Source organism: Sander lucioperca, chromosome 5 (assembly GCF_008315115.2).
Source record: "Sander lucioperca isolate FBNREF2018 chromosome 5, SLUC_FBN_1.2, whole genome shotgun sequence".
NCBI classification, from domain to species: domain Eukaryota; kingdom Metazoa; phylum Chordata; class Actinopteri; order Perciformes; family Percidae; genus Sander; species Sander lucioperca.
The window spans coordinates 32,369,275-32,394,274 of NC_050177.1; the positions used below are offsets into that span (position 1 = coordinate 32,369,275).

General features: G+C 41.6%; 2 protein-coding genes and 1 long non-coding RNA gene across 3 annotated transcripts in view; 1 reads left to right on the plus strand and 2 right to left on the minus strand.

Moving 5' to 3' along the window:
• The window catches only part of LOC116066829 (NLR family CARD domain-containing protein 3-like), a 113,087-nt gene extending 92,155 nt beyond the window's left edge, over positions 1-20,932 (minus strand). The window contains exons 1-4 of the mRNA XM_036001617.1: positions 20,608-20,932; positions 19,462-19,717; positions 18,898-19,050; positions 18,428-18,544 (exon numbers count right to left, since the gene is read on the minus strand). Of these exons, the coding sequence (XP_035857510.1) occupies positions 18,428-18,544; positions 18,898-19,050; positions 19,462-19,574 (383 nt within the window). The 5' untranslated portion in view covers positions 19,575-19,717; positions 20,608-20,932. The remainder of the gene's footprint in view (positions 1-18,427; positions 18,545-18,897; positions 19,051-19,461; positions 19,718-20,607) is intronic.
• Positions 1-25,000, minus strand: part of LOC116038066 (NACHT, LRR and PYD domains-containing protein 3-like) — a 1,733,742-nt gene that overhangs the window by 1,184,177 nt on the left and 524,565 nt on the right. The gene's annotated exons all lie outside the window — the stretch shown is intronic.
• The window catches only part of LOC118495164, a 24,105-nt gene continuing 15,015 nt past the window's right edge, over positions 15,911-25,000 (plus strand). Inside the window, exon 1 of the long non-coding RNA XR_004897490.1 lies at positions 15,911-16,080. This is a non-coding gene — a long non-coding RNA (uncharacterized LOC118495164). The remainder of the gene's footprint in view (positions 16,081-25,000) is intronic.

The following is a 25,000-nucleotide window of genomic DNA, read 5'->3' on the forward strand; positions in this document are numbered from 1 at the left end:
ACACAACAGCTATTTCTGCTAACACAACAGCTAACAGTGCTAACATGACAGCTAACTGTGCTAACACAACAGCTAATTATGCTAACAGGACAGCTAATTATGCTAACACTACAGCTAACTCTGCTAACACAACACATAACTCCTCATACACAACAGCTAACTCTGCTAACACAAAAGCTGACACTGCTAAGACGACAGCTAATTATGCTAACACAACAGCTAACTCCTCATACACAACAGCTAACTCTGCTAACGCTATATCTAACTCGGCTAATACTACAGCTAACTCTGCTAACACTATATCTAACTCGGCTAACACAACAGCTAACTCCTCTAACACAACAGCTAACTCTGCTAACACAAAAGCTAACTCTGCTAAGACGACAGCTAATTATGCTAACACTACAAGTAACTCCTCATACACAACAGCTATCTCTGCTAACACAACAGCTAATTATGCTAACACTACAGCTAACTCTGCTAACACTATATCTAACTTGGTTAACACAACTCTGCTAACACAACAGATAACTCCTCATACACAACAGCTAACTCTGTTAACACGACAGCTAACTCTGCTAACACAACAGCTAACTCTGCTAACAAAACAGCTAAGTATGCTAACACAACAGCTAATTATGCTAACACAAAAGCTAATTATACTAACACTACAGCTAACTCTGCTAACACTATATCTAACTCGGCTAACACAACAGCTAACTCCTCTAACACAACAGCTTACTCTGTTAACCAGACGTGTGGACTCGAGCAATGTGACTTGGACTCGAGTCAGACTCGAGTCATGAATTTGATGACTTCAGACTCGACTCGACAAAATGTACAAAGACTTGCAACTCGACTTGGAGTTTAACATCAATGACTCGTGACTTCACTTGGACTTGCACCTTTTGACTTGAGAAGACTTGCCTCTTCCCATGAAAACTGGGGAAGAAAATGTTCACACGGCCGCGCCGCTCTCAGTTTATCTGCATCTGTGAAAAAAATGTGCACCACCTGTATACATGCAGAGAGCACGCACGCTGCCTGCACGACATCCAATCACTGTAGTCCCACGTTGTTTTGATTCGACAGCATCTAAGCAGTCACATTGCAAGACAACCAATGAAGCACAAGCAACAACGAGCCAGTTAGCAAAATGATACCGAAGATAGTTTCGTTTGGTTATAAAAATTACGAGGTTGTTGACAAAAAAAGAGTTGCAATTTGCAAAACATGCGGGTCGAAGATTACAGACGGAGCTGCCACAACGTCCAACTTTGTTCGACACCTGAAGTTGCACAAAGAAAGGTAAGTTTTGAATGAATGCTAAGCACCTTATCGGATGTATGTACCATAACATACTAGCATTTACTGTCTCAACGACACAGTAAACGCACGTCTCCCTTGCTGGTTCATGCTTACAAAAATAGGGATTTTTTAACCCTGATTATATGAGGTACATGAGTGTAGCACACTCAGATGGAAAACCTCGCCAACATCATGTCAACATCCGTTTTAAAGTAACGTTACCATAACACAGTCACAGTAGATCCACCATTAGCCTTCCCTTTTCATATCAGGGGTTGTATTCGCTATAACTACCGCCTCGCTATAGATTATCCCGCTTATTACATGGCTACCTACCAAATAAATACTTTGACACAAAATATTGATTTAAAAAGGAGTTTATTGATTTAAAAACGATTGTATTGCTTCCGCTAAACCGAACTGCGTCCATAGCAACGCACTGTTTTTCATGGCAACGGTCTGTTATCAAGAAATAACAGGCCGTAATTCTACATTGGAATTCAACCAAGCCATGTAATAAAATAAAATAATAACGATTACAGTAGTAATGTTCAGAGATGCAATAGATTATTATAGTGCAGTTCTTAACTAATGGGAATATTGTTTAGCTTATTTTTGGTTTAATTTGGTTTACTTTAGTTATTTAATTTATTTAATTATTTTGTTTTGCTATACTTTTCATGCCAACTTGCAATGGCCCCCCTAGCACCCCCTCGCGGCACCCAGGGGTCCCCGTCCCCACTTTGAAAACCACTTGAGAGAAAGGGCTTTCTTATGACTTTTGAAGCAGTGAAAATATTCTTAATATTGCATACACTGAAACTGAAATGACTTGAAATGACTCGAAACTAAAATGGTAGGACTTTGGACTCGACTTGAGACTTGTTGGCTTTGACTTGTGACTCGACTCGGGACTTGCCTTATCTTTGACTCGACTTGACTCGGGACTCGAGGGCAAAGACTTGAGACTTACTTGTGACTTGCATAACAATGACTTTGTCCCACCTCTGCTGTTAACACAACAGCTAACTCTGCTAACACCACAGCTAACTCTGCTAACACTATATCTATCTCTGCTAACACCCCAGCTAACTCTGCTAACACTATATATAACTCTGCTAACACCACAGCTAACTCAGCTAACACAAAAGCTAACTCTACTAACACAACAGCTAACTCATCATACACAACAGGTAACTCTACTATCACAACAGCTAACTCTGCCAACACAACAGCTAACTCCTCATACACAACAGCTATCTCTGGTAACACAACAGCTAACAGTGCTAACATGACAGCTAACCGTGCTAACACAACAGCTAATTATGCTAACACGACAGCTAATTATGCTAACACTACAGCTAACTCTGCTAACACAACAGATAACTCCTTATACACAACAGCTAACTCTGCTAACACAACAGCTAACACTGCTAAGACGACAGCTAATTATGCTAACACAACAGCTAACTCCTAATACACAACAGCTAGCTCTGCTAACACTATATCTAACTCGGCTAACACAACAGCTAACTCCTCTAACACAACAGCTAACTCTGCTAACACTATATCCAACTTGGCTAACACAACAGCTAACTCTGCTAACACAAAAGCTAACTCTGTTAAGACGACAGCTAATTATGCTAACACTACAGGTAACTCCTCATACACAACAGCTATCTCTGCTGACACAACAGCTAACTCTGCTAACACTATATCTAACTTGGCTAACACAACTCTGCTAACACAACAGATAACTCCTCATACACAACAGCTAACTGTGCTAACATGACAGCTAACTCTGCTAACACAAAAGCTAACTCCTCTAACACAACAGCTAACTTGGCTAATATGACAGCTAACTCTGCTAACACAAAATCTAACTCTGCTAACACAACAGCTAACTCTGCTAACTCTTTTGAATAAGTAAGGGATGTTTGAGCTAAACCATAAACAGTAAAAGTTTTATTTTTCAATATTATTGCAACAGTTGTAGCATTATGAGGTTTTCTTGTCCGAAGATTGTTTTAATATAAAGTGGTTATATTGTGGTGGTTTTTATTTCTAGCTGTTATTTCGGAGCCCTGCAGGTAGCCTCTGTGCTGGGGGTGTTGAGCAATAACAGGAAGAACTCATCGTCTCAAACTGTTAACAGCGTTTTCTGTGCTTGTGAACTTGCGGGTTCATTCGTTCAGGAACAACCAGCAAGAACGTCCTCCCCAAGAACACAAGTCTGTTCTTTGCATTCTTGAGATTGAGAAACACCCAATGTCTCGAGTAATAGTCAAATTGTTAAATCAATGTACACTAACAATAAGTGCAGTATTAAACTTGGCAACAAAAGAACAACATTCTTCTGTCAGAAGCGTGGAGTGAGACAGGGCTGCTGTTTGAGTCCCACTCTATTCAACATCTATATTAACCAGCTGGCCACCATCCTAGAGACATCAGCAGCACCTGGTCTCACTCTACACGACTCTGAGATCAAGTTCCTGCTCTATGCAGATGACCTGGTTCTGCTGTCCCCTACAGAACAGGGCTTACAGCAGAACCTGGACCTGCTGGAGCAGTACTGCCAGACCTGGGCCCTGGCAGTAAACACTCAAAAGACAAAGATAATGACTTTTCAAAAAAGATCCAGATCTCAAGGAAACACATACAGCTTCACGTTAGGAACACATAAATTAGACCACTGTACACATTACAATTATTTAGGACTGAAAATAAGTTCCACTGGAAGTTTTAACCCAGCGATAATGGAGCTGAGAGAGAAAGCACGCAGGGCATTTTACACAATAAAAAGTCAAATCTACATTAAAATCCCGATTAGAATCTGGCTCAAATTATGTGAATCTGTAATAGAACCAATCCTCCTCTATGGTAGTGAGGTGTGGGGTCCTATTTCTTACCAGAATTCGGCCCATTTGGACAAAAACCCAGTTGAAATCCTGCATCTAGAGTTCTGTAAAAGCATCCTACAGGTACACAGAAAAACCACCAACAACGCCTGCAGAGCTGAATTAGGCCAATTCCCATCATTCATCAAAATTCAAAAACGTGCAATCAAATATTGGCTACATCTAAAAAACAGTGACCCCCACTCCTACCAGCAGAAAGCCCGGCAATACCAAGAGCTGAACAAAGAGAAGAGTCCCCTCACTCAGCTGGTCCTGATGCTCAGTTCACTTCCTGACCCTGTTCTGCCTCAGGACCAGTCTGGGAACCAACCAATCAGAGTTAACCAAATTATAACACAACAGAAACTAAACTCCATCACCAACTGGAACACACAAACAAAAGCACAAAGCAAACTGCAGTGCTATCTGTCCCTAAAGAGAGAGTACAGTGTGGCAGACTACCTGACCACAGTTACTGATATCAAACTAAGAACTACATTGACCAAGTACAGACTCAGTGAGCACAACCTGGCCATCGAGACAGGCCGCTACAAACAATCATGGCTCCCCAAAGAGGAGCGCTTCTGCCAGCTGTGCAAGAGAGACAAAGTCGAGACAGAGCTGCACTTCCTGACAGAATGCACAGAACTGCAGCCAGTCCCAACTAAATATTTCCCCAAATTCAAACACAAACACCTGACATTTGACCAAATAACCAACATGACGAGAGCTGGGTGGTATTTCAGAAAGCAGGTTTAGTGAAAACTCTGAGTTTGTTAACCCTGAGATGAGGGAAACTCTGGGTTTTCTGTTTCAGAAAGAGAGGTAACTTCACCTCAGAGTCAGTTACTATGGTAACTTCACCTCAGAGTCAGTTACTATGGTAACTGAGCCTGTGAACCTAACCTGGTCGGGAGCAGGTTTTCTTCAAGAAACCTCAAGTTTCTCTCAGTCTCCTCCCTCTGACACAGCCCTCTCTCATTTCCTCATTCATTCATTCAGTCTGTATCAGGCACATTTTAGCGCAGTTTTTTATCGGCATGAATAAAAAAAAAAATATGTTGGTTTATTAACCGTGTTAGGCAGACTATAAAACATTTTATTTCTCAAAACATGGCATTTCCTTTTGTCTACAATCCCATTGATGAAGAAGCTGCTTTACTTCACAGAGTTAAACATACGTCGGGAGATGATATTGAGCCCCGACAGTTTAATTTTTAGATAACTTCCTATTTGAGCAGTATCGTTTTTCTTCCCAGTCGATCAGTTATGTAACCTAGGCTACATAACCTCATCCTTCCTCATATCACTAACGTTGATATGAGTTGAATGAATCAACTCATATCAGCTGTTCTGGAACTGAAAACTCAGAGTTTCCATCTCAGGGTAAATCTACTCAGACATCAGGGTTACACTCAGAGTTTGTTAAACCTCCTTCCTAAAATACCACCCTGCAGTCTAGCAGCAGAATATGTCTTTACCTGCCACACTTTGAGGAACAGTGAGTGACAAACCCCCCCCCACACACACACACACACTTGAGAGAGAGAGAGACAGAGAGAGAGAGAGAGAGAGAGAGAGAGAGAGAGAGACAGAGAGAGAGAGAGAGAGATAGAGAGAGAGAGAGACAGAGAGAGAGAGAGAGACAGAGACAGAGAGAGAGAGACAGACAGAGAGACAGAGAGAGAGAGAGAGAGACAGAGAGACAGAGAGAGAGAGAGAGACAGAGAGAGAGAGAGAGAGAGAGAGAGAGAGACAGAGAGAGAGAGGGAGAGAGAGAGTGAGAGAGAGAGAGAGAGACAGAGAGAGAGAGAGAGAGAGAGAGACAGAGAGAGAGAGAGAGACAGAGAGAGAGAGAGAGAGAGAGAGAGAGAGAGATGATGGTGAGCATGTATGGAGATGTGAATAACCTGATTTCTCTGTGTGCCATGTAGCCTAAACATCACATCCTGAATATGATCAAAACAGGATAATCCTCATAACTGGAGTATTCATGTCCATGTAAACACATATGATACCAACAACATGCTAGATCCGTGGGTTCAGCGATAGCAGCGTCCATAGCAACCAGCAGTTTATCTACAGCAGTGGAGGGCTGTGTATTTTACACCTGGGCCTTCAGTACTATCCTACAGCATTAAATCACCTTTGAATAACCTCACCATGACACTAGGACATTACCGTGTGGAATAACGTGATTTACCACAAGGCTCAACATCTAGAGACACCTAATACACTACAGCAGAGACATGAACACACGCTGACTGAAGCATCACTTTCACGCAGTATGACAGGATGCTGCATCACATGTAGTCAAAATGAATGGAATGACCAAAGAAACCAAAACAAACCCACAAAAACCGGTCATATCAGTGGTGTAACGAGCCAACACCGGGCCCTTAAGCAGGATTATCAAGGCGGGCCCCCTACTACAGCACGTGATGATGGCACAATGTCCACGAGTAGGCTACCATGAATAGGACAGGATAGGATCATAGAGACACAGCATATAAGAGATGAGATGACTGACAAAATCAGGAGTAGCCTACGCACACCACAACAACAAAAAAACACTGGTGAATGCACACCATAACACATGAAAAAACATACAAGGGCAGTCCCTCTAGGACTTCGCGGCCTTTTTTGAGATTGTTGCGGCCCAAAATGTTGATTTCACGGGAGCTTTTGTAAAAAATGTTGATAAAAGTTGCGATGTCTTTTGTTTGTTTGTTTGTTACAATGAAGTTGAGATAGACAGTGAAAGTTGCAAAAAAAAGTTGCGATTTCTTTTGTGTAGTTCTTTAAAAATAAAAAGGAAACTTGTTTTGGGGAGAATAATAATTATTACTATTAATTAATTACTCTGGGCTGAGATTTCCTAGGAACCTTACCAAAAAGGCTCACCATGCTGCAAATGTTGGTATAATATGAAAATGGCTGGTGGATTTAAGACAAAAATTTATAATTTTTTGAATTAATCAAAAATGAACATATCTGTCACTGTCAGTGGCTTGTTGATCTTTACATTGTTAGGTAATTTCCTAACCTGGCCTGGGACACACATTCATACGGTTTGATAAAGTACTTATTGGACTTTAACTTATCATTGCACTTACAATAACGAGCGTAACTGTCCTCAATTTAGGTCATCCTGTACGTCTCATCTGTGGTTTTTTCCTGCATCCACCGTGTGTGATTGTGTGTGTGTGTGTGTGTGTGTGTGTATGCGCACATCAGTCGCGGGGAGAACGAAGCAGCCCCGCCGCTGCAAAAAGCCGACAGGATTGAAACAGCAGCAACTTTCAGCGACTTTATAGTGAAAAATCGTTCCAGCGTACATTGATGCTAAAATGTAAACAGGTTGGCAGGACGGTCTGAAATGTTTTGGACGGTCTTTCGCTGTACGTCTTGTTGGTAAATGTAAAATGTTCGAGTCACACAGGTGTCTCGTCCACGGTCTCGTTTTCATATCAAAAACAAGGAAATTAATTTGACCCGTTCTCACTCCAGCTTGGTCACTGGCTGTCAGAGTGCACGTGGGACTGCTGGGATTGTCGCGAGTAATGAAAATGTGATAGGGGGCCCCGGCTGTCAATCAATATCTTCCAGTCACGCGGGCCCCTGATTGGTCCAGGGCCTTAAGCACCGCATACCCTGCTTACCGATTAGAGCTGTCAATCTTCCTCTATAATACTATTCGAATTCCATTTGATATTTTTTTTAATATTCTAATAATATTCTAATATTTAATGCTCAATTGCAGCCTGTTAAATAATATGTACTAAACTACTCAGGCTCATGCATTGTCAATGCCACTATAAGCATGTGGATGTTGTTACACGTTCCGTCCACTAGAGGGACTTCCAACATTGGCCTGGCCTTGAGGCGACCTGCACGCAACTCTGTTTACATCAATTTTCCACCACGAGCACACAGCGACAAACACAAATCAACAGAGAACTCTGGAATGAAACATTATCAACAAGTGTAGTGAAGCGGCTCTGTTGTAAAGGCTAACGGTGCTCGGTTAGCACAGTGACATCATGTTAGAAAGCACAGCCGAAACGATTTGTCATAAACTAGGTAAGTAACAAACGATGCTAACTGCATTAATAACCAAGCCAACCGGGGCTGTCACTACTATTTTAGTGATTTATAAGCAACCTGTTTCCAGCAGATTGTCACGTTACTGAGAATACAGCTATTAGAAGGTAATTATATGACGTGGAAGCTAACTGACAGCTGTAGGGCAATTAACATCAACTTTAGCTTTCTCCATGAAGCTCCCAGCTACGCTAACATTACTATACCTCGCGACGCAGTTAGGAAACCAGAACGAGCTAACTAATGTTAACATAAGCATTTTGGCTCGGTGGATGTCGATTTTAATTTCATGTTAAAACTATTTCCCGTCCTTCTTACGATTTCCAGCCGCAGCCTGTCACTCCCCCGTGTACTAACGTTACTCGGTACGTAACGTTAGCTCCGTAATGTTGTACTAACGTTACTTGGTACGTAACGCTAGCTTAGACCTCACAATGCCTTGTGTTTCTCACGCCGCCTAATTATTGTTCATACGACATGACATGAATCACACATGCGGGTAGGCCAAGGCGAGAAGGGGATGATTAGCTAACGTTTATTATATATAACCTTCGAATAGTAATTTCAGCATTCAAATAGTATTTGATTTTTTTACTATTTGAATTAATATTCAAATTTCGGTATTCGTTCTAACAGCCCTATTATCGATAGTTACGTGTCTGGGTCATGTTTACTCATACGGTGACCACAAAGAAACACACACAAAGGCACAGCGGCCACTGACACTGCTCAAATCTTTAACACCTTAAGCAAGCAGTAATAGCTAGTAAAATCATTTCACTAAAAAAATTAAAATGTAAATGAACTTGCAGCGTAAACAATATTGAACATACATATGTTCTTTATTTTAGGCCTTCAATTATAAAAATATGATTTTCTGATTCTGACAATCTCTTGGCCAGCAGAGAAGGCCTTGCTGGCCCTGACGGTCCACCTCTGATCTACAGATCGAGTCATAACAATGAATATTCTGATTAATAGCGGATGGCTTGTGGGTGAAATAACGTATAAATAATGAGGAAAATATAACTGAACATAGCAGACAGCAAAACAGACTATATGCACATTTACTCATTGTTATCATTAGATGAGTGTCTCATAGAAAAAAATGTACGCACTGTGCGTACAGGATTATGGCTGCCAGCGTCACTGCCACACTATCATTTACAGAGACCCAACAATTCTCCCAAGAGCAAGCATTTGGTGCAACAGTGGACCTTTCTCTGTAGGGAAACATGAACATTACATGACTCTAACACAAACATAGTATACAGTATATATTGTGTTTGCACCGCAGGGACTAGGAAAAGCGTTTTGAGGGGCTTTTTGAACTTAGGGCCGGTACTCTCCCAGTACAAGAGGAACTTAGAGAAATAATTGGTCTGGACGTCAGTATACATCTCTGATCGATCACATGAGCCATGCAGCATCGGCAACTGACATTTTAAACCTCTAGCTAACTAGTCTGCTGAAAGAGTAATGCTTCCTCCACTCTTCTCACAGCGTAGAAAGCACATTGATTTGTGCTAAGCTAGGCTAAACCTGTCCTGGACCTGTCTGTCAAGTTGAAACTGAACCACGGACAGTTCATTTAACATACAGAGATGTGTCCAAACTACATCAATTATTAACGACAGGAAGTCATCATTTTAGTTCCTGGAGATTTTCTCCTTTAAAACTTCCTACACAAATATCTCCTTTTTGTTCATCAGTGTTTGTACCTGAGAGTCTCCAGTCTCCAGAGAGGATCCTTCAGTCCTGCTGACAGTAGCTTCACTCCTGAGTCTCCTGGATGATTGTAGCTCAGGTCCAGCTCTCTCAGATGGGAGGGGTTGGAGCTCAGAGCTGAGACCAGAGAAGAACAGCCTTCCTCTGAGATCAGACAGCCTGACAGACTGCAAACACACAGAACAACACACAGGAACCCTCTGTCAACACGTGGAGCCATGTGTTAGTTTTATGTTTGTTGTCCAGGTACATTTTGGTCCAGATTTAGAATACACCATTAAGATCAACTGTTCTATTTAATTATTTAACAACAAAAATAAACAATGAAAAATCCTCGTGGAAAGTAACTCTGAGTCTAGAAATTAATAATTATATAATTAATAACTACTGCCCAAGTTTATCGTATCAACAGACACAAAGCAGCTGTTTCATCAACTAAAGTTAAATGGTCATCAGTTGAATGGGTTAATGAATCCTGACCTGAGAGTCTCCAGACTTTTGGTGATAGAGAATCTCAAATCCATTTTCTAAACAGGTTGGAAACATGATAACTAATTGTGACTGAATGAGGAATAAAAAGACGTCCAGTATTCAAATTCACATACGATTTCAAAAAACTGCCATAGCCATAGTTCATACTTTGTGGTTTACGACATAATAAAAATAAGAACAAAATGCTTTGGAAACATTCAAAGATTTCCAAATTGCTAAATTTTAAATCCTGACATGAGAGGGGTGGTTTAACTTTAATAAAGCTTAAACTTTAGAGAAATGTCATATAAGAAGACATATAATGATTGTGTTTATATGTTGAGTCTGGACTTTTGGTGATACAGTATATGAAATCCCTTCTCAGTATGTTTAAATATCTGCTGCTCTACTCTAAACAAGTCTGAAACATGATAATTAATCGTGACAAGGACATGGAATTAACACCCGACCACCCGCCAAATGCGGGTGATTTTTGCAATTGGCGGGTAACACTGTCAATCTACCTGCCACATTGGCGGGTAGCCACTGAGAATTGAGTGATTCAGACGTGTAACTATCGGTAAGCAGGGTACACGGTTGCTTACGGGCCTGGTCCAATCACGGGCCCGCATCACTGGAAGACATTGATTGACAGCCGGGGCCCCCTATCGCATTTTCATTACTCACATAATCCCAGCAGTCCCACGTGCAGCCACTGACCAAGCGGGAGGGAGAACAGGTAAAATTTATTTCCTAGTTTCTGATATGAAGACGAGACGTGTGTGACTCGAACACCTTATATTTACCAACAAAACATACATACAGACATTTCAGACCGTCCTGCCAACCTGTATACATTTTAACATCAATGTACGCTGTAACGTTTTTTCACGCTAAAGTCAGTGGCTACTGTTTCAATCTGTCGGCTCTCTGCAGCGGGCGGGGCTGCACACACACACACACACACACACACACACACACACACACAGAGACACACACACACACACACACACACACACACACACAATCACCCACAAACGCACACGGATGCAGGAAAAAACGCAGATGAGACGTACAGGATGACCTAAATTGAGAACAGCTACACTCATTATTGTACGTGCAATGATAAGTTAAAGTCCAATAAGTACTTTATCAAACCGTATGAATGTGTGTCCCAGGCCAGGATAGGAAATTAACTAACAATGTAAAGATCAACAAGCCACTGACAGTGACAGATATGTTCATTTTTGATTGATTCTATAAATTATTATTTTGTGTCTTAAATCCACCAGCCTTTTTCATATTTTATCAACATTTGCAGCATCCTGAGCCTTTATGGTTCCTAGAAAATCTCAGCCCAGAGTAATTAATTAATCCCCAAAACAAGTTTCCTTTTTATTTATTTTTTTATTTTTAAGAACTATACAAAAAAATGTCATGTGTTATGGTACGCATTCACCAGTGTTTTGTTGTTGTGGTGCACGTAGGCTACTCCTGATTTTGTCAGTCATCTCATCTCTTATATGCAGTGGCGTAACAAGCCAACACCGGGCCCCTATGCAGGATTATCAAGGCAGGCCCCCCTACTACAGCACGTGATGACAGCGCATTGTCCACGAATAGGCTACCATGAATAGGACAGGATAGGATCATAGAGACACAGCAATTCCTGTTTTTCACCTTTATGACGCAAAAAAAAACACTGTCTGGTAAAAGGTCCCTGTGGCAGGTGGATTTAAAAATCCACCTGCCACAGTGGCTGGTGGTCAAAGAAGTTAACTTCATGCCCTGATCGTGACTGAATTAAGCAATACGAGAGGGTTTGATTTAACATCATTATTAACACAACATTGAAGCGGCTAAACATGACTGAAGTGATAATATGACGTTAAATCAAACCCTCTCGTGAAATAAAGCGATTATACAACAACGGTTACCAACTAAATAAAAATTATAATCAAACTGTGTTCATATTGTGTGGCAATTCACTCTCAAAATAAGGAAAAGCAACAGAGACCATTTATAGTCCCTCCCTGTTAAACGTTAGTCAGCCAGTCATCTTAGGCTAATGTTAGCTTTGTAATTGTAGAGATTGTTGAATTTTCCAAAACGTAATAACTACCACACATATAAACACCAAACTGCTTGGCTAACTTAATCTGGTTATAACAAAAATATTTAATGACATTTCTTTTTTGCTACTATACGTCTGCGAACTTCATTATTGACATGTCAGTGGCACAGCTGATGTTATCCAAACATCTGATGTGATCCAAACAGCTGATGTGATCCAAACTATTCCAGTAACAGTTAACTCCAGAGTGTAAAAATGTCGTTTCATCCAATGATTCACTTCTCATCCTCTTCCAACCATTCATCAAAACTAAGTCCTCCATATAAATCAAAATGAACAACAAAACAATCCATTGTATCAATGTTGTAGGCTAACGTTACTGTTTTTTTGATACAGCCCTGGAAGTTACAATGTTGCCATGGAAATGGCGGAGTAACATTTTATGTGATGCGCCAGGTGTGCTCAAATGGCTCTGGGTGTGCTGTCATGCTGATTTGAGTACGTTCTAAATGTCTAGCCTCTTAACGAACGTCTGTATTTTCAAGCTTTTTGGTCTGAACGACATCCCCAAATTAAAAGTGGTAAATTATTAAAATACACTGCTATAAACACATCTCGTGAGGTACAGTCAACACAATGTCATAGCCACATGTCTCAGCTTACTACAGAAAAATTCCAGAAGCCAAAAGAATTTTTTTCTACAGACATGTCTGTGCGTTTTTCTGATTTCCATTTGAAAAGTTCCAAAGAAAAAAGCCAAAAAACTGCAAAATACAGCACTTATCAAATAGACAAACACACCCACATCAATCGTACACATACTTGAGATAACATATTTACATAAAAATATGGAAATAAGTAATTATAAATTCCTCAGGGAAATGAAAACATGAAAACAGTCACTGTTTGTGCTGAAACACAGAGCCAGCCATCACAGGGTTAAAATGCCTTTCAATATATCAATGGAATCCTCTACTCATTGGCTAAAAGGGTAGGCGGGTCTTGTACCATGGAATTGTAACTGGCTCAAGCAACTGTCGATCGAAGGCAGCGTGACCCAAATCGAATGCCGAGCAACGATTGGACTTTCAACGTTCTAACTCCGGTTCGCATGGACGGATTGACTTTTGAGAGGTTTTGTTGGATTCCTAAGGCTTCAGAGAATAAGATGGATGTGTGATTGTATTTTTATTGTGATTCGGTCTCGTATCTCGTAGATTGTGAGGCAAACAGCTAGATTTGGATAAAACGGCTTGGATATTCCATTTCTTTGGACTCTTGGGGATGTAGGAAAAAAACGTTTTTGTTACAATATCAACATTGTGACAATCGACTCTCGACACCAGCTGCACCGTCTACGGCTGTAGTGTTTTAGTATTTAGTATTTTTTTACAATACTGTTTTTTTCAAAGATTATTGTTCTTGATCTGACCTGAGAGTCTCCAGTGTGCAGTGTGGACTCTTCAGTCCAACACAGATCAGCTTCACTCCTGAATCATGCAGGTTGTTGTTACTCAGGTCCAGCTCTCTCAGACTAGAGGACTGGGAGCTGAGAACTGAGGACAGAACTTCACAGCTTCTCTCTGACAGGTTACAGCCACTCAGTCTGGAGAGACAACAGGAAGGACAGAATATATTTATATTTAACACCTGTTGAAAGATAGCTGAGTATTTATTGATTAATAAATCCCACTTACAGAGCTTTGTTGGAGGCTTTGACCACTGGCAGCAGCCTCAGAAGAGTCTCCTCTGAAGCAGAGTATTTCTTCAGGTCAAACACGTCAAGATCTTTTTCTGATCTAAGTAAGATGAATACCAGAGCTGACCACTGAGCAGGAGACAGTTTATCTGTGGAGAGACTTCCTGATCTCAGGGACTGTTGGATCTCCTCCACTAGAGAACGATCATTCAGTTCATTCAGACAGTGGAACAGATTGATGCTTCTCTCTGCAGACAGATCCTCACTGAACTTCTTCTTGATGTACTCAACTGTCTCCTGATAAGTCTCTGAGATACTTCCTGTCTTTGTCATCAGACCTCGTAGGAGAGTCTGATTGGTCTGCAGTGAAAGGCCCAGGAGGAAGCGGAGGAACAAGTCCAGGTGTCCATTTGGACTCTGTAAGGCTTCGTCCACAGCACTCTGAAGGAGACATTTTACTTTAGGTTTGACTCTGAAGACTTTCGGCAGCCGGGAGTTTGTTTGTTCTTCTGACAGCAGGTTGACTCCAGAGTTGATGAATGTCAGATGGACATGAAGAGCAGCCAGAAACTCCTGAACACTCAGATGGACGAAGCAGAACACCTTGTCCTGGTACAGTCCTCTCTCCTCTTTAAAGATCTGTGTGAACACTCCTGAGTACACTGAGGCTGATCTGATATCAATGCCACACTCTGTCAGGTCTGATTCATAGAAGATCAGGTTGCCTTTCTGCAGCTGCTCAAAAGCCAGTTTTCCCAGAGACTCGATCATCTTCTTCGTCTCTTTATTCCAGTTTGAATCGGTCCCAGCTCCTCCACTGTATTTTATGTTCTTCAATTTGGACTGAACCACCAGGAAGTGGATGTACATCTCAGTCAGGGTCTTGGGCAGCTCTCCTCCCTCTCTGGTCTTCAACACGTCCTCCAGAACTGTAGCAGTGATCCAGCAGAAGACTGGGATGTGACACATGATGTGGAGGCTTCGTGACGTCTTGATGTGGGAGTTGATTCTGCTTTCCTGCTTCTTGTCTCTGGATCGCTTCCTGAAGTACTCCTCCTTCTGTTGGTCAGTGAACCCTCTGACCTCTGTCACCATGTCAACACACTCAGGAGGGATCTGATTGGCTGCTGCAGGCCGTGTGGTTATCCAGAGGTGAGCAGAGGGAAGCAGATTCCCTCTGATGAGGTTTGTCAGCAGCACACCCACTGAGGCGGCCTCTGTAACATCAGTCAGGATCTCAGTGTTGACGAAGTCCAGAGGAAGTCGACACTCATCCAGACCGTCAAAGATGAACACAACCTGGAACTCTTCAAACCTGCAGATTCCTGCTTCTTTGGTTTCACTGAAGAAGTGATCAACAAGTTCCACCAAGCTGTACTTTTTCTCTTTCAGCACATTCAGCTCTCTGAAAGTGAAAGGAAATATGAATTGGATGTCCTGGTTGGCTTTGCCTTCAGCCCAGTCCAGAGTGAACTTCTGTGTTAAGACTGTTTTCCCGATGCCAGCCACTCCCTTAGTCATCACTGTTCTGATTGGTTCATCTCTTCCAGGTGGAGCTTTAAAGATGTCTTCTCTTCTGATTGTTGTTTCTGGTCTGTCTGGTTTCCTGGATGCTATTTCAATCTGTCTGACCTCATGTTCATCATTGACCTCTGCAGTCCCTCCCTCCATGATGTAGATCTCTGTGAACATCTGATTCAGAAGGGTTGGGTTTCCTGCTTTAGCAATCCCCTCAAACACACACTGGAACTTCTTGTTTAGGTTAGTCTTGAGTTTACGTTTACACACTCCAGCAGAACGTCCTGAATGAATACATAATAAAAAATCTCATTAAGTAATTTTGTAAAGAAAACATATACATAGAAACATATTTTAACCCTTCTCTGGAGACATTAGTAAACGTCCCATTAGTCCAGCAAGACAAATCTTTAGAGAAATCCTCTTACTGCTCCGCAGACGGTCAGCCAGCTCGTCCTGCTCCATTCTGTTCAGGAAGTGCAGTGTGATCTTCAGAAATGCCTCTCTGCTGCTCCTCTGCTCTTCATCCTCATCCTCACCCTCCCTCTGACTCTCTGAGCATTCTGGGTAATCTGGATTCAGAACCTTCTGGATCTTCTTCAGCTCGTTCTTCACAAAAGTGCCGATGTTCTCCTCCAGCAGCTGGAACAGAAGATTATATGAATGACACAATCAAACGAAATCATGGAAGCAAACATCAGATACTTGTTGGACAGACTGACAACCCACTGGTCTGAAAGGTGCTGCATGGAGATGATTTTGAACAGAATAGATGTAAAAGTAGTTGTTGTACATGTACAGACCATAAATATGGAGTCCAGGTGTATTTGATGCTGCTGGGTAGACTGACCACTGGGAACCTCTGAGCTCTCCTGGTCCACTCTGTGGAGGAATCAGGAAGAATTAGCTCATGTGGACATCACGTCTGTCCACACAGAGACAAACACTAGGTAAAGATCCTGTGACTTAAAGTGTTGATTACAACATTGAATCAGATGGTTTCCCCTGACATGAAAGTGTTGGAGGTGCTGCTGATCCCACTGTGAATCAACAGAAAGAACTAAGAATTAACCCTCATGCCCTCTTCAGGCATTTTTGTACGTATGTTTTTGTTTTCATTTTGTGATAATTTTTGCTGTGTTACTGCTTATTTTGTCAGAACCTTTCTTTTTGGTCAACATTTTTAAATCCAGTGTTTTTCACTCTTACATGTTTTTTTATACTTGATTGATTCATTTTGTACCCTCTGGACACCTTCGTGGCAAAAATGTACACGCACACAAAAACTGCTATTAAATCATCATATCAATATTTTCTGCTTTAACAACTTCTACTTTGCTCAAAACTACCAAACATTCAATCATTTTCAGGATTTTAACCCTTTAAATGCAAGTTTATTTATTTGAAGTATTTCAGTATATATATAAAAAAAAAAACCACAAAAAATGATTTTTTTTCTCCATATAATGAATAATATGGAGATGGGGCTTTGGTGGAGATTAGAGTCTTGGATATGTCAAAGATTAGCAAAACAATTTATTTGATTGCATTAGTATTTTTTACATAGCATTTCATTTTGAACAAAAGTGGTGATATTTGATATTTTTACTGTATTCCACCAGAATCAACCATTTTCCCTTTGTAGGCATGAAATTATTGTATTTATGCCAGTTATATTATGGAGCTGTGTGTGTTTGTGTGTGTGTGTGTGTGTATGTGTGTGTGTGTGTGTGTGTGTGTGCGTGTCAGTGTGTGAGAAAGAGTTTGTGTAAATGTAAGCAAGCACTGATCATTTTAGGGGTGAAAAAAGGGCATCTTTTGAAGGATGCATTTCATGTGTCTTTGAAGAGGTGCTTGAATAAAAACATGAAATGCATCCTTCAAAAGATGCCCTTTTTTCACCCCTAAAATGATCAGTGCTTGCTTACATTTACACAAACTCTTTCTCACACACTGACACACACAGACACACACACAGACACACACACACACACACACACACACACACGCAGACACACGCGGCTTCATAATATAACTGGCAAAAAAACAATAATTTCATGCCTACAAAGGGAAAATGGTTGATTCTGGTGGAATACAGTAAAAATGTCAAGGGGGGGGGGGTCTGGTCATGAACCCACTCACTGAGAACTGGCCTGAAAGTGTCCAGACTCAAATGGCAGAAGTCTTCTCATGGCAAATAGTGTCCTGACCCAGGTGACACAAACACTTACCAAGGGTCGCTGGTTCTCCAGGGGGGATGTGCAGATGAAGTTACCCTGGAAGGGGCACTCTGAGGCACATACATCCCAACCATCCCCCTGGTATTCCCAGTTGGAAAAGAACATATGGGAAGAATTTTGCCATTCATGATTTTTATCCTACCCTATGGCTATGGGAGATTTAAAATGCTTTTTAATGGGGCTAAAACACCAGATGATATTGGACCAAACCAGATCCAATATTACATTGAGATCTACAGTTGAAGACTGGTCTTATTGGACAGCTTTCAGATGGAGAGTATAAATATATGTGAAGAAGAAATATGCTGAAAATAAATTTCAAAACTTCTCTGGATACATAAAAGTTGAAACATGAATCAGCAATATTATAATATTATTAACAGCTTACCTCTTTTCAGCAGAGGGTTGTTGACCTTTAAAGTTAATAAAGCGATGATATGACTGGTCGCTCCTGAAGGACACACAGCTGGGTTCAGGTTCAGCAGAGTCTGGTCTTTGATGGATCCTGTTACACAGAGAGTAAGACCAACAGGGATGGAAATTCACTTTTTATTATTCAGAAACAAAAACTGCTGGAGATACAAGCAGCAACTAAAACAAGATTAACACAAAGAAGTTCAATAAACTACACAAAAAACTGGGTTAAAAAGTTAAAACACCAGAGAATATATTGGACCAAACCAGATCCAATATTTACCTAAAGTCAAGAGTTGAAGACTGGTTTAACTGGACAACTTTCAGATGTGAGAATATAAATATATGTGAAGTAGAAAGATGCTGAAAATAAACTCCAAAAACTTCTCTGGAAACATAAAAGTTAAAACATGATTCAGTAATATTATAATATTAACAGCTCACCTCTTTTCAGTAGTGGGTTGTTGACCTTTAAAGTTAATAGAGCGTCTCTGTGACCGGTCGCTCTTAAAGGACACACAGCTGGGTTCAGGTTCAGGTTCAGGTTCAGGTCCAGGTCCAGGTCCAGGTTCAGGAGACTCTGGTCTCTTCTGGGTCCTGATAGAAAAACACATTTATTCAGGGTCACATGTTCAGTTAAAGTCTCCGTGCATAAAATGTAATATTAATATGAATATGTCTGTAGGCCTAATTATTAACAATTAAATGTCAATAATGCTTTACTTTCTGTCCAAAACTCAATAAAAATATCTTTTGAAATCAGAATTTAAAAAAATCTAAACATAATATTTCAAAATGTTGTCTAAACAGAAAGATATTTTGAGTGAGACAGGAAATTATTTTACAAAAATATTCTCATTTCAGTCATCAACTACAATAATTTCTTTCCTCAAAATTACAAAAAAACTCTTTATTTGAAGGAGTGTGCATGAGACACAAAACAACCCAGACGGGACGTAGTTCCATCCAATGAGACTCGTTCCAGTTTGCTGGATGTTCACAACTCACCTCAATCTTCTTCTTAACATTTCAATTTCCCTTTCCATTGCAATTCTCTCCTTCTTCCATTCAAGTCTCTCCATCAATCCTCTCTCCTCCATTTCAAGTAGCCTCTCCTCCATTTCTATTCTCCTCTCCCTTACAGGTCTTTTATTAAAGTAGTGGTGGCTCCATGGACCGGTTACTCTTCATGGACACACAGCTGGGTTCAGGTTCAGGTTCAGGTTCAGGTTCAGGTTCAGCAGGGTCTGGTCTCTGATGGTTCCTGTTAGAAAGAGAGGAAGACTACTTTTTATTCTCCAGAAACTGGGAGAACAGGGACATTGGAAAGACTCCAGGACTAATGTTATCTTTGCACAGAACATTCCTGTCCTGTTCATAAAAATTAAGGACATGAAGACACTTCTCCTCCTCCTCCACCCATCACTACAACAGTAACAGAGGCATTTAGGTCTCTACATTTTATTCTGAAAGGTCCCAGAGGAAACAGTAGAGTCCTGTTGTGTCTGACTTTACGCTGGTGGAGACGACGGTTTGTTTTCTGACAGCAGGAGAAAGGAAATAACTAGAGGCCATCTTATGATGGATTCACACCGGCAGAATCAGGGCCGAATTACTTCCTCCCTCCTACTTCCTCCCCCCTTGTTCAGACCCCCCCATCTTCAACTCAGCCTTCATTTAGATCTCAACTACACAGCTGTAAAGTTTCCTGACTGCAGCCTCACGGTTGTGACAGACAGACGTATAAACACCTGGCAAAGTATTTAAAACCTCCTCTGTAGTAGTTCATGTTACAACATGGAGATTTATCTTCAACACAAGAGTCGTCCAAACTTTCTCAGGAAATAAGAAGAGAGGTAGAAACATTATATTTAACTTTACAGAGCCAGAAACTAACCCTGAAGAGACCAAAGACTAACGTGGTGTTAAAGTATCAAACAGCAACTTACAGTTACACACACACACACACACACACACACACACACACACACAGACACACACAGCCTTTAGAAATGAGTTCAAACACTTTCATTATGTTTAACTTTCTCTGAAACAGAACGGAATTTAAACGGTGCCAGATGATGTAAGTTTAAGTTAAAATATATTTTTTATATATATATATATATTTTAAACGTTACAGAAGAGTTAAATTACCTTCAGCTGGAGCTTCACACGGAGAGAAAAAGCTGCGTCACAAACTCTGGAAACAAGAGGAAACGCCCAGAGAGGGACAGCATCAAACTAACCCAAAGTTCCCAGTTTGTCTTCATCTCTGAGCTGGTGATGATGTCATGGCGCCCTCTGGTGACATCAGCAGGAACTACAAGCAGAGCGCCACCAAACATATTCACACATTATAACATGTTTACAGATTTTATTAGTTTAACTTCGTTTCAGTGAATTTCATTCTTTAACTCGTGCAATCCCAAACGGTTTAATTCTACTTATAAACAATGACTTAAGACACAGCCTTCAATATCATTGGATGGAATTGAACTAACGCACATAAAGTGTAACAATAAGCAGAGAATTCTTTCAGAGAAAGAATTCAGTTTTTGTGGAAATGTAAAATTGAGGAAATAAATTGGAGAAGGGCTCCTACTGTATAAATACTGTGTGTGTGTGTGTGTGTGTGTCTATGTGTGTGTGTGTGTGTGTGTGTGTGTGTGTGTGTGTCTATGTGTGTGTGTGTGTGTGTGTGTGTGTGTGTGTGTGTGTGTGTGTGTGTGTGTGTGTGTGTGTGTGTGTGTGTGTGTGTGTGTGTGTGTCTGTGTGTGTGTGTGTGTGTCTGTCTGTGTGTGTGTCTGTGTGTGTGTGTCTATGTGTGTGTGTGTGTGTGTGTGTGTGTGTGTGTGTGTGTGTGTGTGTGTGTGTGTGTGTGTGTGTGTGTGTGTGTGTGTGTGTGTGTGTGTGTGTGTGTGTGTGTGTGTGTGTCTATGTGTGTGTGTGTGTGTGTGTGTGTGTGTGTGTGTGTGTCTGTGTCTGTGTCTGTGTGTGTCTGTGTGTGTGTGTGTGTGTGTGTGTGTCTGTGTGTGTGTGTGTGTCTGTCTGTGTGTGTGTCTGTGTGTGTGTGTCTATGTGTGTGTGTGTGTGCTTTTAACAAAGCTTAGGAAGTACACCCCAACATGTTACATAACATATATCCTACTAATCACCTTGCTGCTAGATTTGCCGACATTGACTCTTCCTACATTTTGTAAACAGAATATTGAAAATATCAATATTGTAAAATATTGTAGTATTGTAATATGATATTGAAATATCTCACCTTTTATTTTATTGTGAAATATCCCAAGAAAAGCAGATTGAAAGTGAAACAGATGTCTGTGTGCGTGTGTGTGTGTGTGCGTGTGTGTGTGTGTGTGTGTGTGTATGTGTGTGTGTGTGTGTGTGTGTGTCTGTGTGTGTGTGTGTGTGTGTGTGTGTGTGTGTGCGTGTATGTCTGTGTGTGTGTGTACAGAGACTCTGAGGACCAATCAGACAGGAGTTTGAGTGCTATTTACAGTAACAGTAACAGTAGTTACACATTACAGGAGATAAAGTCACTGTGTTTCTATGGCAACAGTAGCTGTTCAGACGACAGCTCCCCCCCCTGGTGGCCGTGAGACGTTACTGCTTAAATATCACCTACAGGATTAGGCCAATTACACACTGGATGCGTGGCTTGACCGTGGCGGTTTTTTTTCTGTCTTTACACACCAGAAACGTGTCTGACGCGGCGCTGCTGCTGCTGTTAGCCATGTCTCTAGGCTACACATGTATGTTTCCCATTAATAAAGTACACTCGAGCAATAGTATACTACATGTTAAACATAAATATATACTGATTTGATTACAGCAAAGACAACGTCAGCAGTATCAGTAGAGGCGCCAGAGATGTTCTTTTGCTGGTGCTTTGGGGTTGCTCGACGTTTCAGTGAGGGTGCTCTGAAAATGTGAGCTTCCCTTGACACAAATAGCCTAACATTACACACACTCGCGCAGATGCCTCCGCCGCGGTTTACTAAGCGAGCAAACGAGAGAGATTGATTTAAAGTTGCTGATACAACAGCACCATAGAACTCTGATTAGCCCACCAAACATATTTCAAATACCAGCCAACAAACCAGGTTCAAACAATCATTACTGCAGCTCTCATACAGTGGCTCAGAAGAGTAATGCAGCAAGCCAAATACACCACACATAAACACACACGTGCATGTATCCTCACACAGTTTTCACACTTACACATATGGTCAAAATAATGTAGTCATATCTGTAGTGACTTAATATATCTAAATTAGCCACTGAGGGCGAACGCGTTTTCTGGGCTAAAAATAAACCAATGTCCAGTGGGCTGTATAACTTTAGATTCGGTGATCAGTTTATTCACATTTCTGTAAAATACATGTTCACTGTAATGTTCTTCTACCAGACAGAGATAAGAGTAACGTTCTTGCATGGACCCCTATCAGCTGACTCACCCACTGGTCTAATGTCACGTACAGCAGGATGACCACTGGTCTAATGTCACGTACAGCAGGGTGACCATTGGTCTAATGTCATGTACAGCAGGGTGACGTCTGGTCTAATGTCATGTACAGCAGGGTGACGTCTGGTCTAATGTCATGTACAGCAGGGTGACGTTAAGCATCCTCAGCAGCAATCATGGCCGTGGTCACCTCATCTTCCTCCGGACGCTTTTCTTCGTCCCGGTTGGTGACAAGTTCGGGCCCTTGATCAAGCATTTGTGTTTTTTTTAATCATTACTTTATTAGCCTAATTGGGTGGGGAGAAAGCTATGCCATAATCAGAAAAAGTATCTATATAGGCTATATTTAGGCCAAAGTAACAAATGTGTCCAAAAAGTTACACAAGTTGGACTACAGTTACAAAATGCAACACGTGTCATGTGCGGAGTCTCCTCCTCTCGCACACATCACACCGGGCCTGCTGGGCCGTATGGTGGAGCATCACACCGGGCCTGCTGGGCCGTATGGTGGAGCATCACACCGGGCCTGCTGGGCCGTATGGTGGAGCATCACACCGGGCCTGCTGGACTGTATGGTGGAGCATCACACCAGGCCTGCTGGGCCGTATGGTGGAGCATCACACCGGGCCTGCTGGGCCGTATGGTGGAGCATCACACCGGGCCTGCTGGGCTGTATGGTGGAGCCTAAGTGCAACATGGAGCTTGAGGGTGTAAAGAAAAAAAGAAAAACAGGAGAATTACCTTTGAGCAAGTTTGGAGGAAAGTCGGAGGTATGGAACCATTTTAAACAAGTCGTGGGCAGTGACAACATGTGTCGGCTTTGTCGGGTGCATTAGGCTAAGTGCGGCACGCTGCTCGCCATGACAGCAAATAAAACTGGGACTTGGACAATGAACAGACACATGAAGCAGGCTCGCCGTGGCAGAAAAGATGATAGTCAGCCTTCAACGTCCTCTTTTGGTACTTCTCCAAGCATGATGGCAAAGCAAGCCCTCACAGAGAAATGCGTTGAGTTCAAACAACTCTGAATTGTAGTTGAGAACGTCAGTTATAATGGCCCACGTATTATAAAAGTGTCTGGTTGAAATTGCTGGCTCATAATTCCAGTTAATGTGTCAGGCCGGGCCGGTCTTGGACACAAAGGGCTCGGGTTGGGTCGGGCTTGATTTTTTGGGCCAGATCTAAGCTCTAACACACACACACAACCGTTTCCAGAAAGTTTCCAGATCGATGTCTCTAAAAACCAGAACCCCTCTTTTTGCAGTATCACCGTGTACTTCCCCGTGTACTTCCCCGTGTACTTCGCCTTGTACGTGTACGACCATTCTTCGACGGCGTCTACCGATATGAAACATGAAGTCAGAATCAGGACGAACACGTCGTCCAACAATCAGGAGGAACAGAGAAGATCTGATACACATTCATCATCATCATCATCTTCATCATCATCATCATCATCATCATCATCTTCATCATCTTCATCATCTACGGTGAGGTTTCTATGTGTTCAGTTAGTTTCTAAGACGTTAGTACCATCGTTGTCCAGCAGCAGCAGGACGGAGACATTCCTCAGAGGGACGAAATAATCCACCTTCAGACACAACTCTGTTAATCCTCCTGGTAGTCAAGTCATGATGTCATGTTTCTGTTCTCTGGTCAACGTGACATCATGACTTCACGTAAACATACACGCCCACTTTCTTAAGCCAAGTGGCGTGTTATCTGTACGCATTATGAGCTATCTGCGTGTATGTCTACGCTGTATACAGCGGACGGCAGTCTGCAACGTCACAGCGTAGACATACACGCCACGTGGCGCTTTCTAAAGCCACGTGGCGTGTTACCGCGAGACTACGTGTTATCGCGAGACTACGTCACACGCGGGTTTTTAGGAAAACAACAAAAGAAATAATGGCATATGAATTGGCGTGCCATACGCCCCTTCATGAGATCAGTCTGTCTCTGTTAATACTCCTGCTAGTAAAGTCATTAGTCATGTTTCCATCTAATTGTCAAGTGTATTTAAAGCGAACTGGTTTAGAGAGAATAAACTAGACTACAGGGGGATCAGGGCCT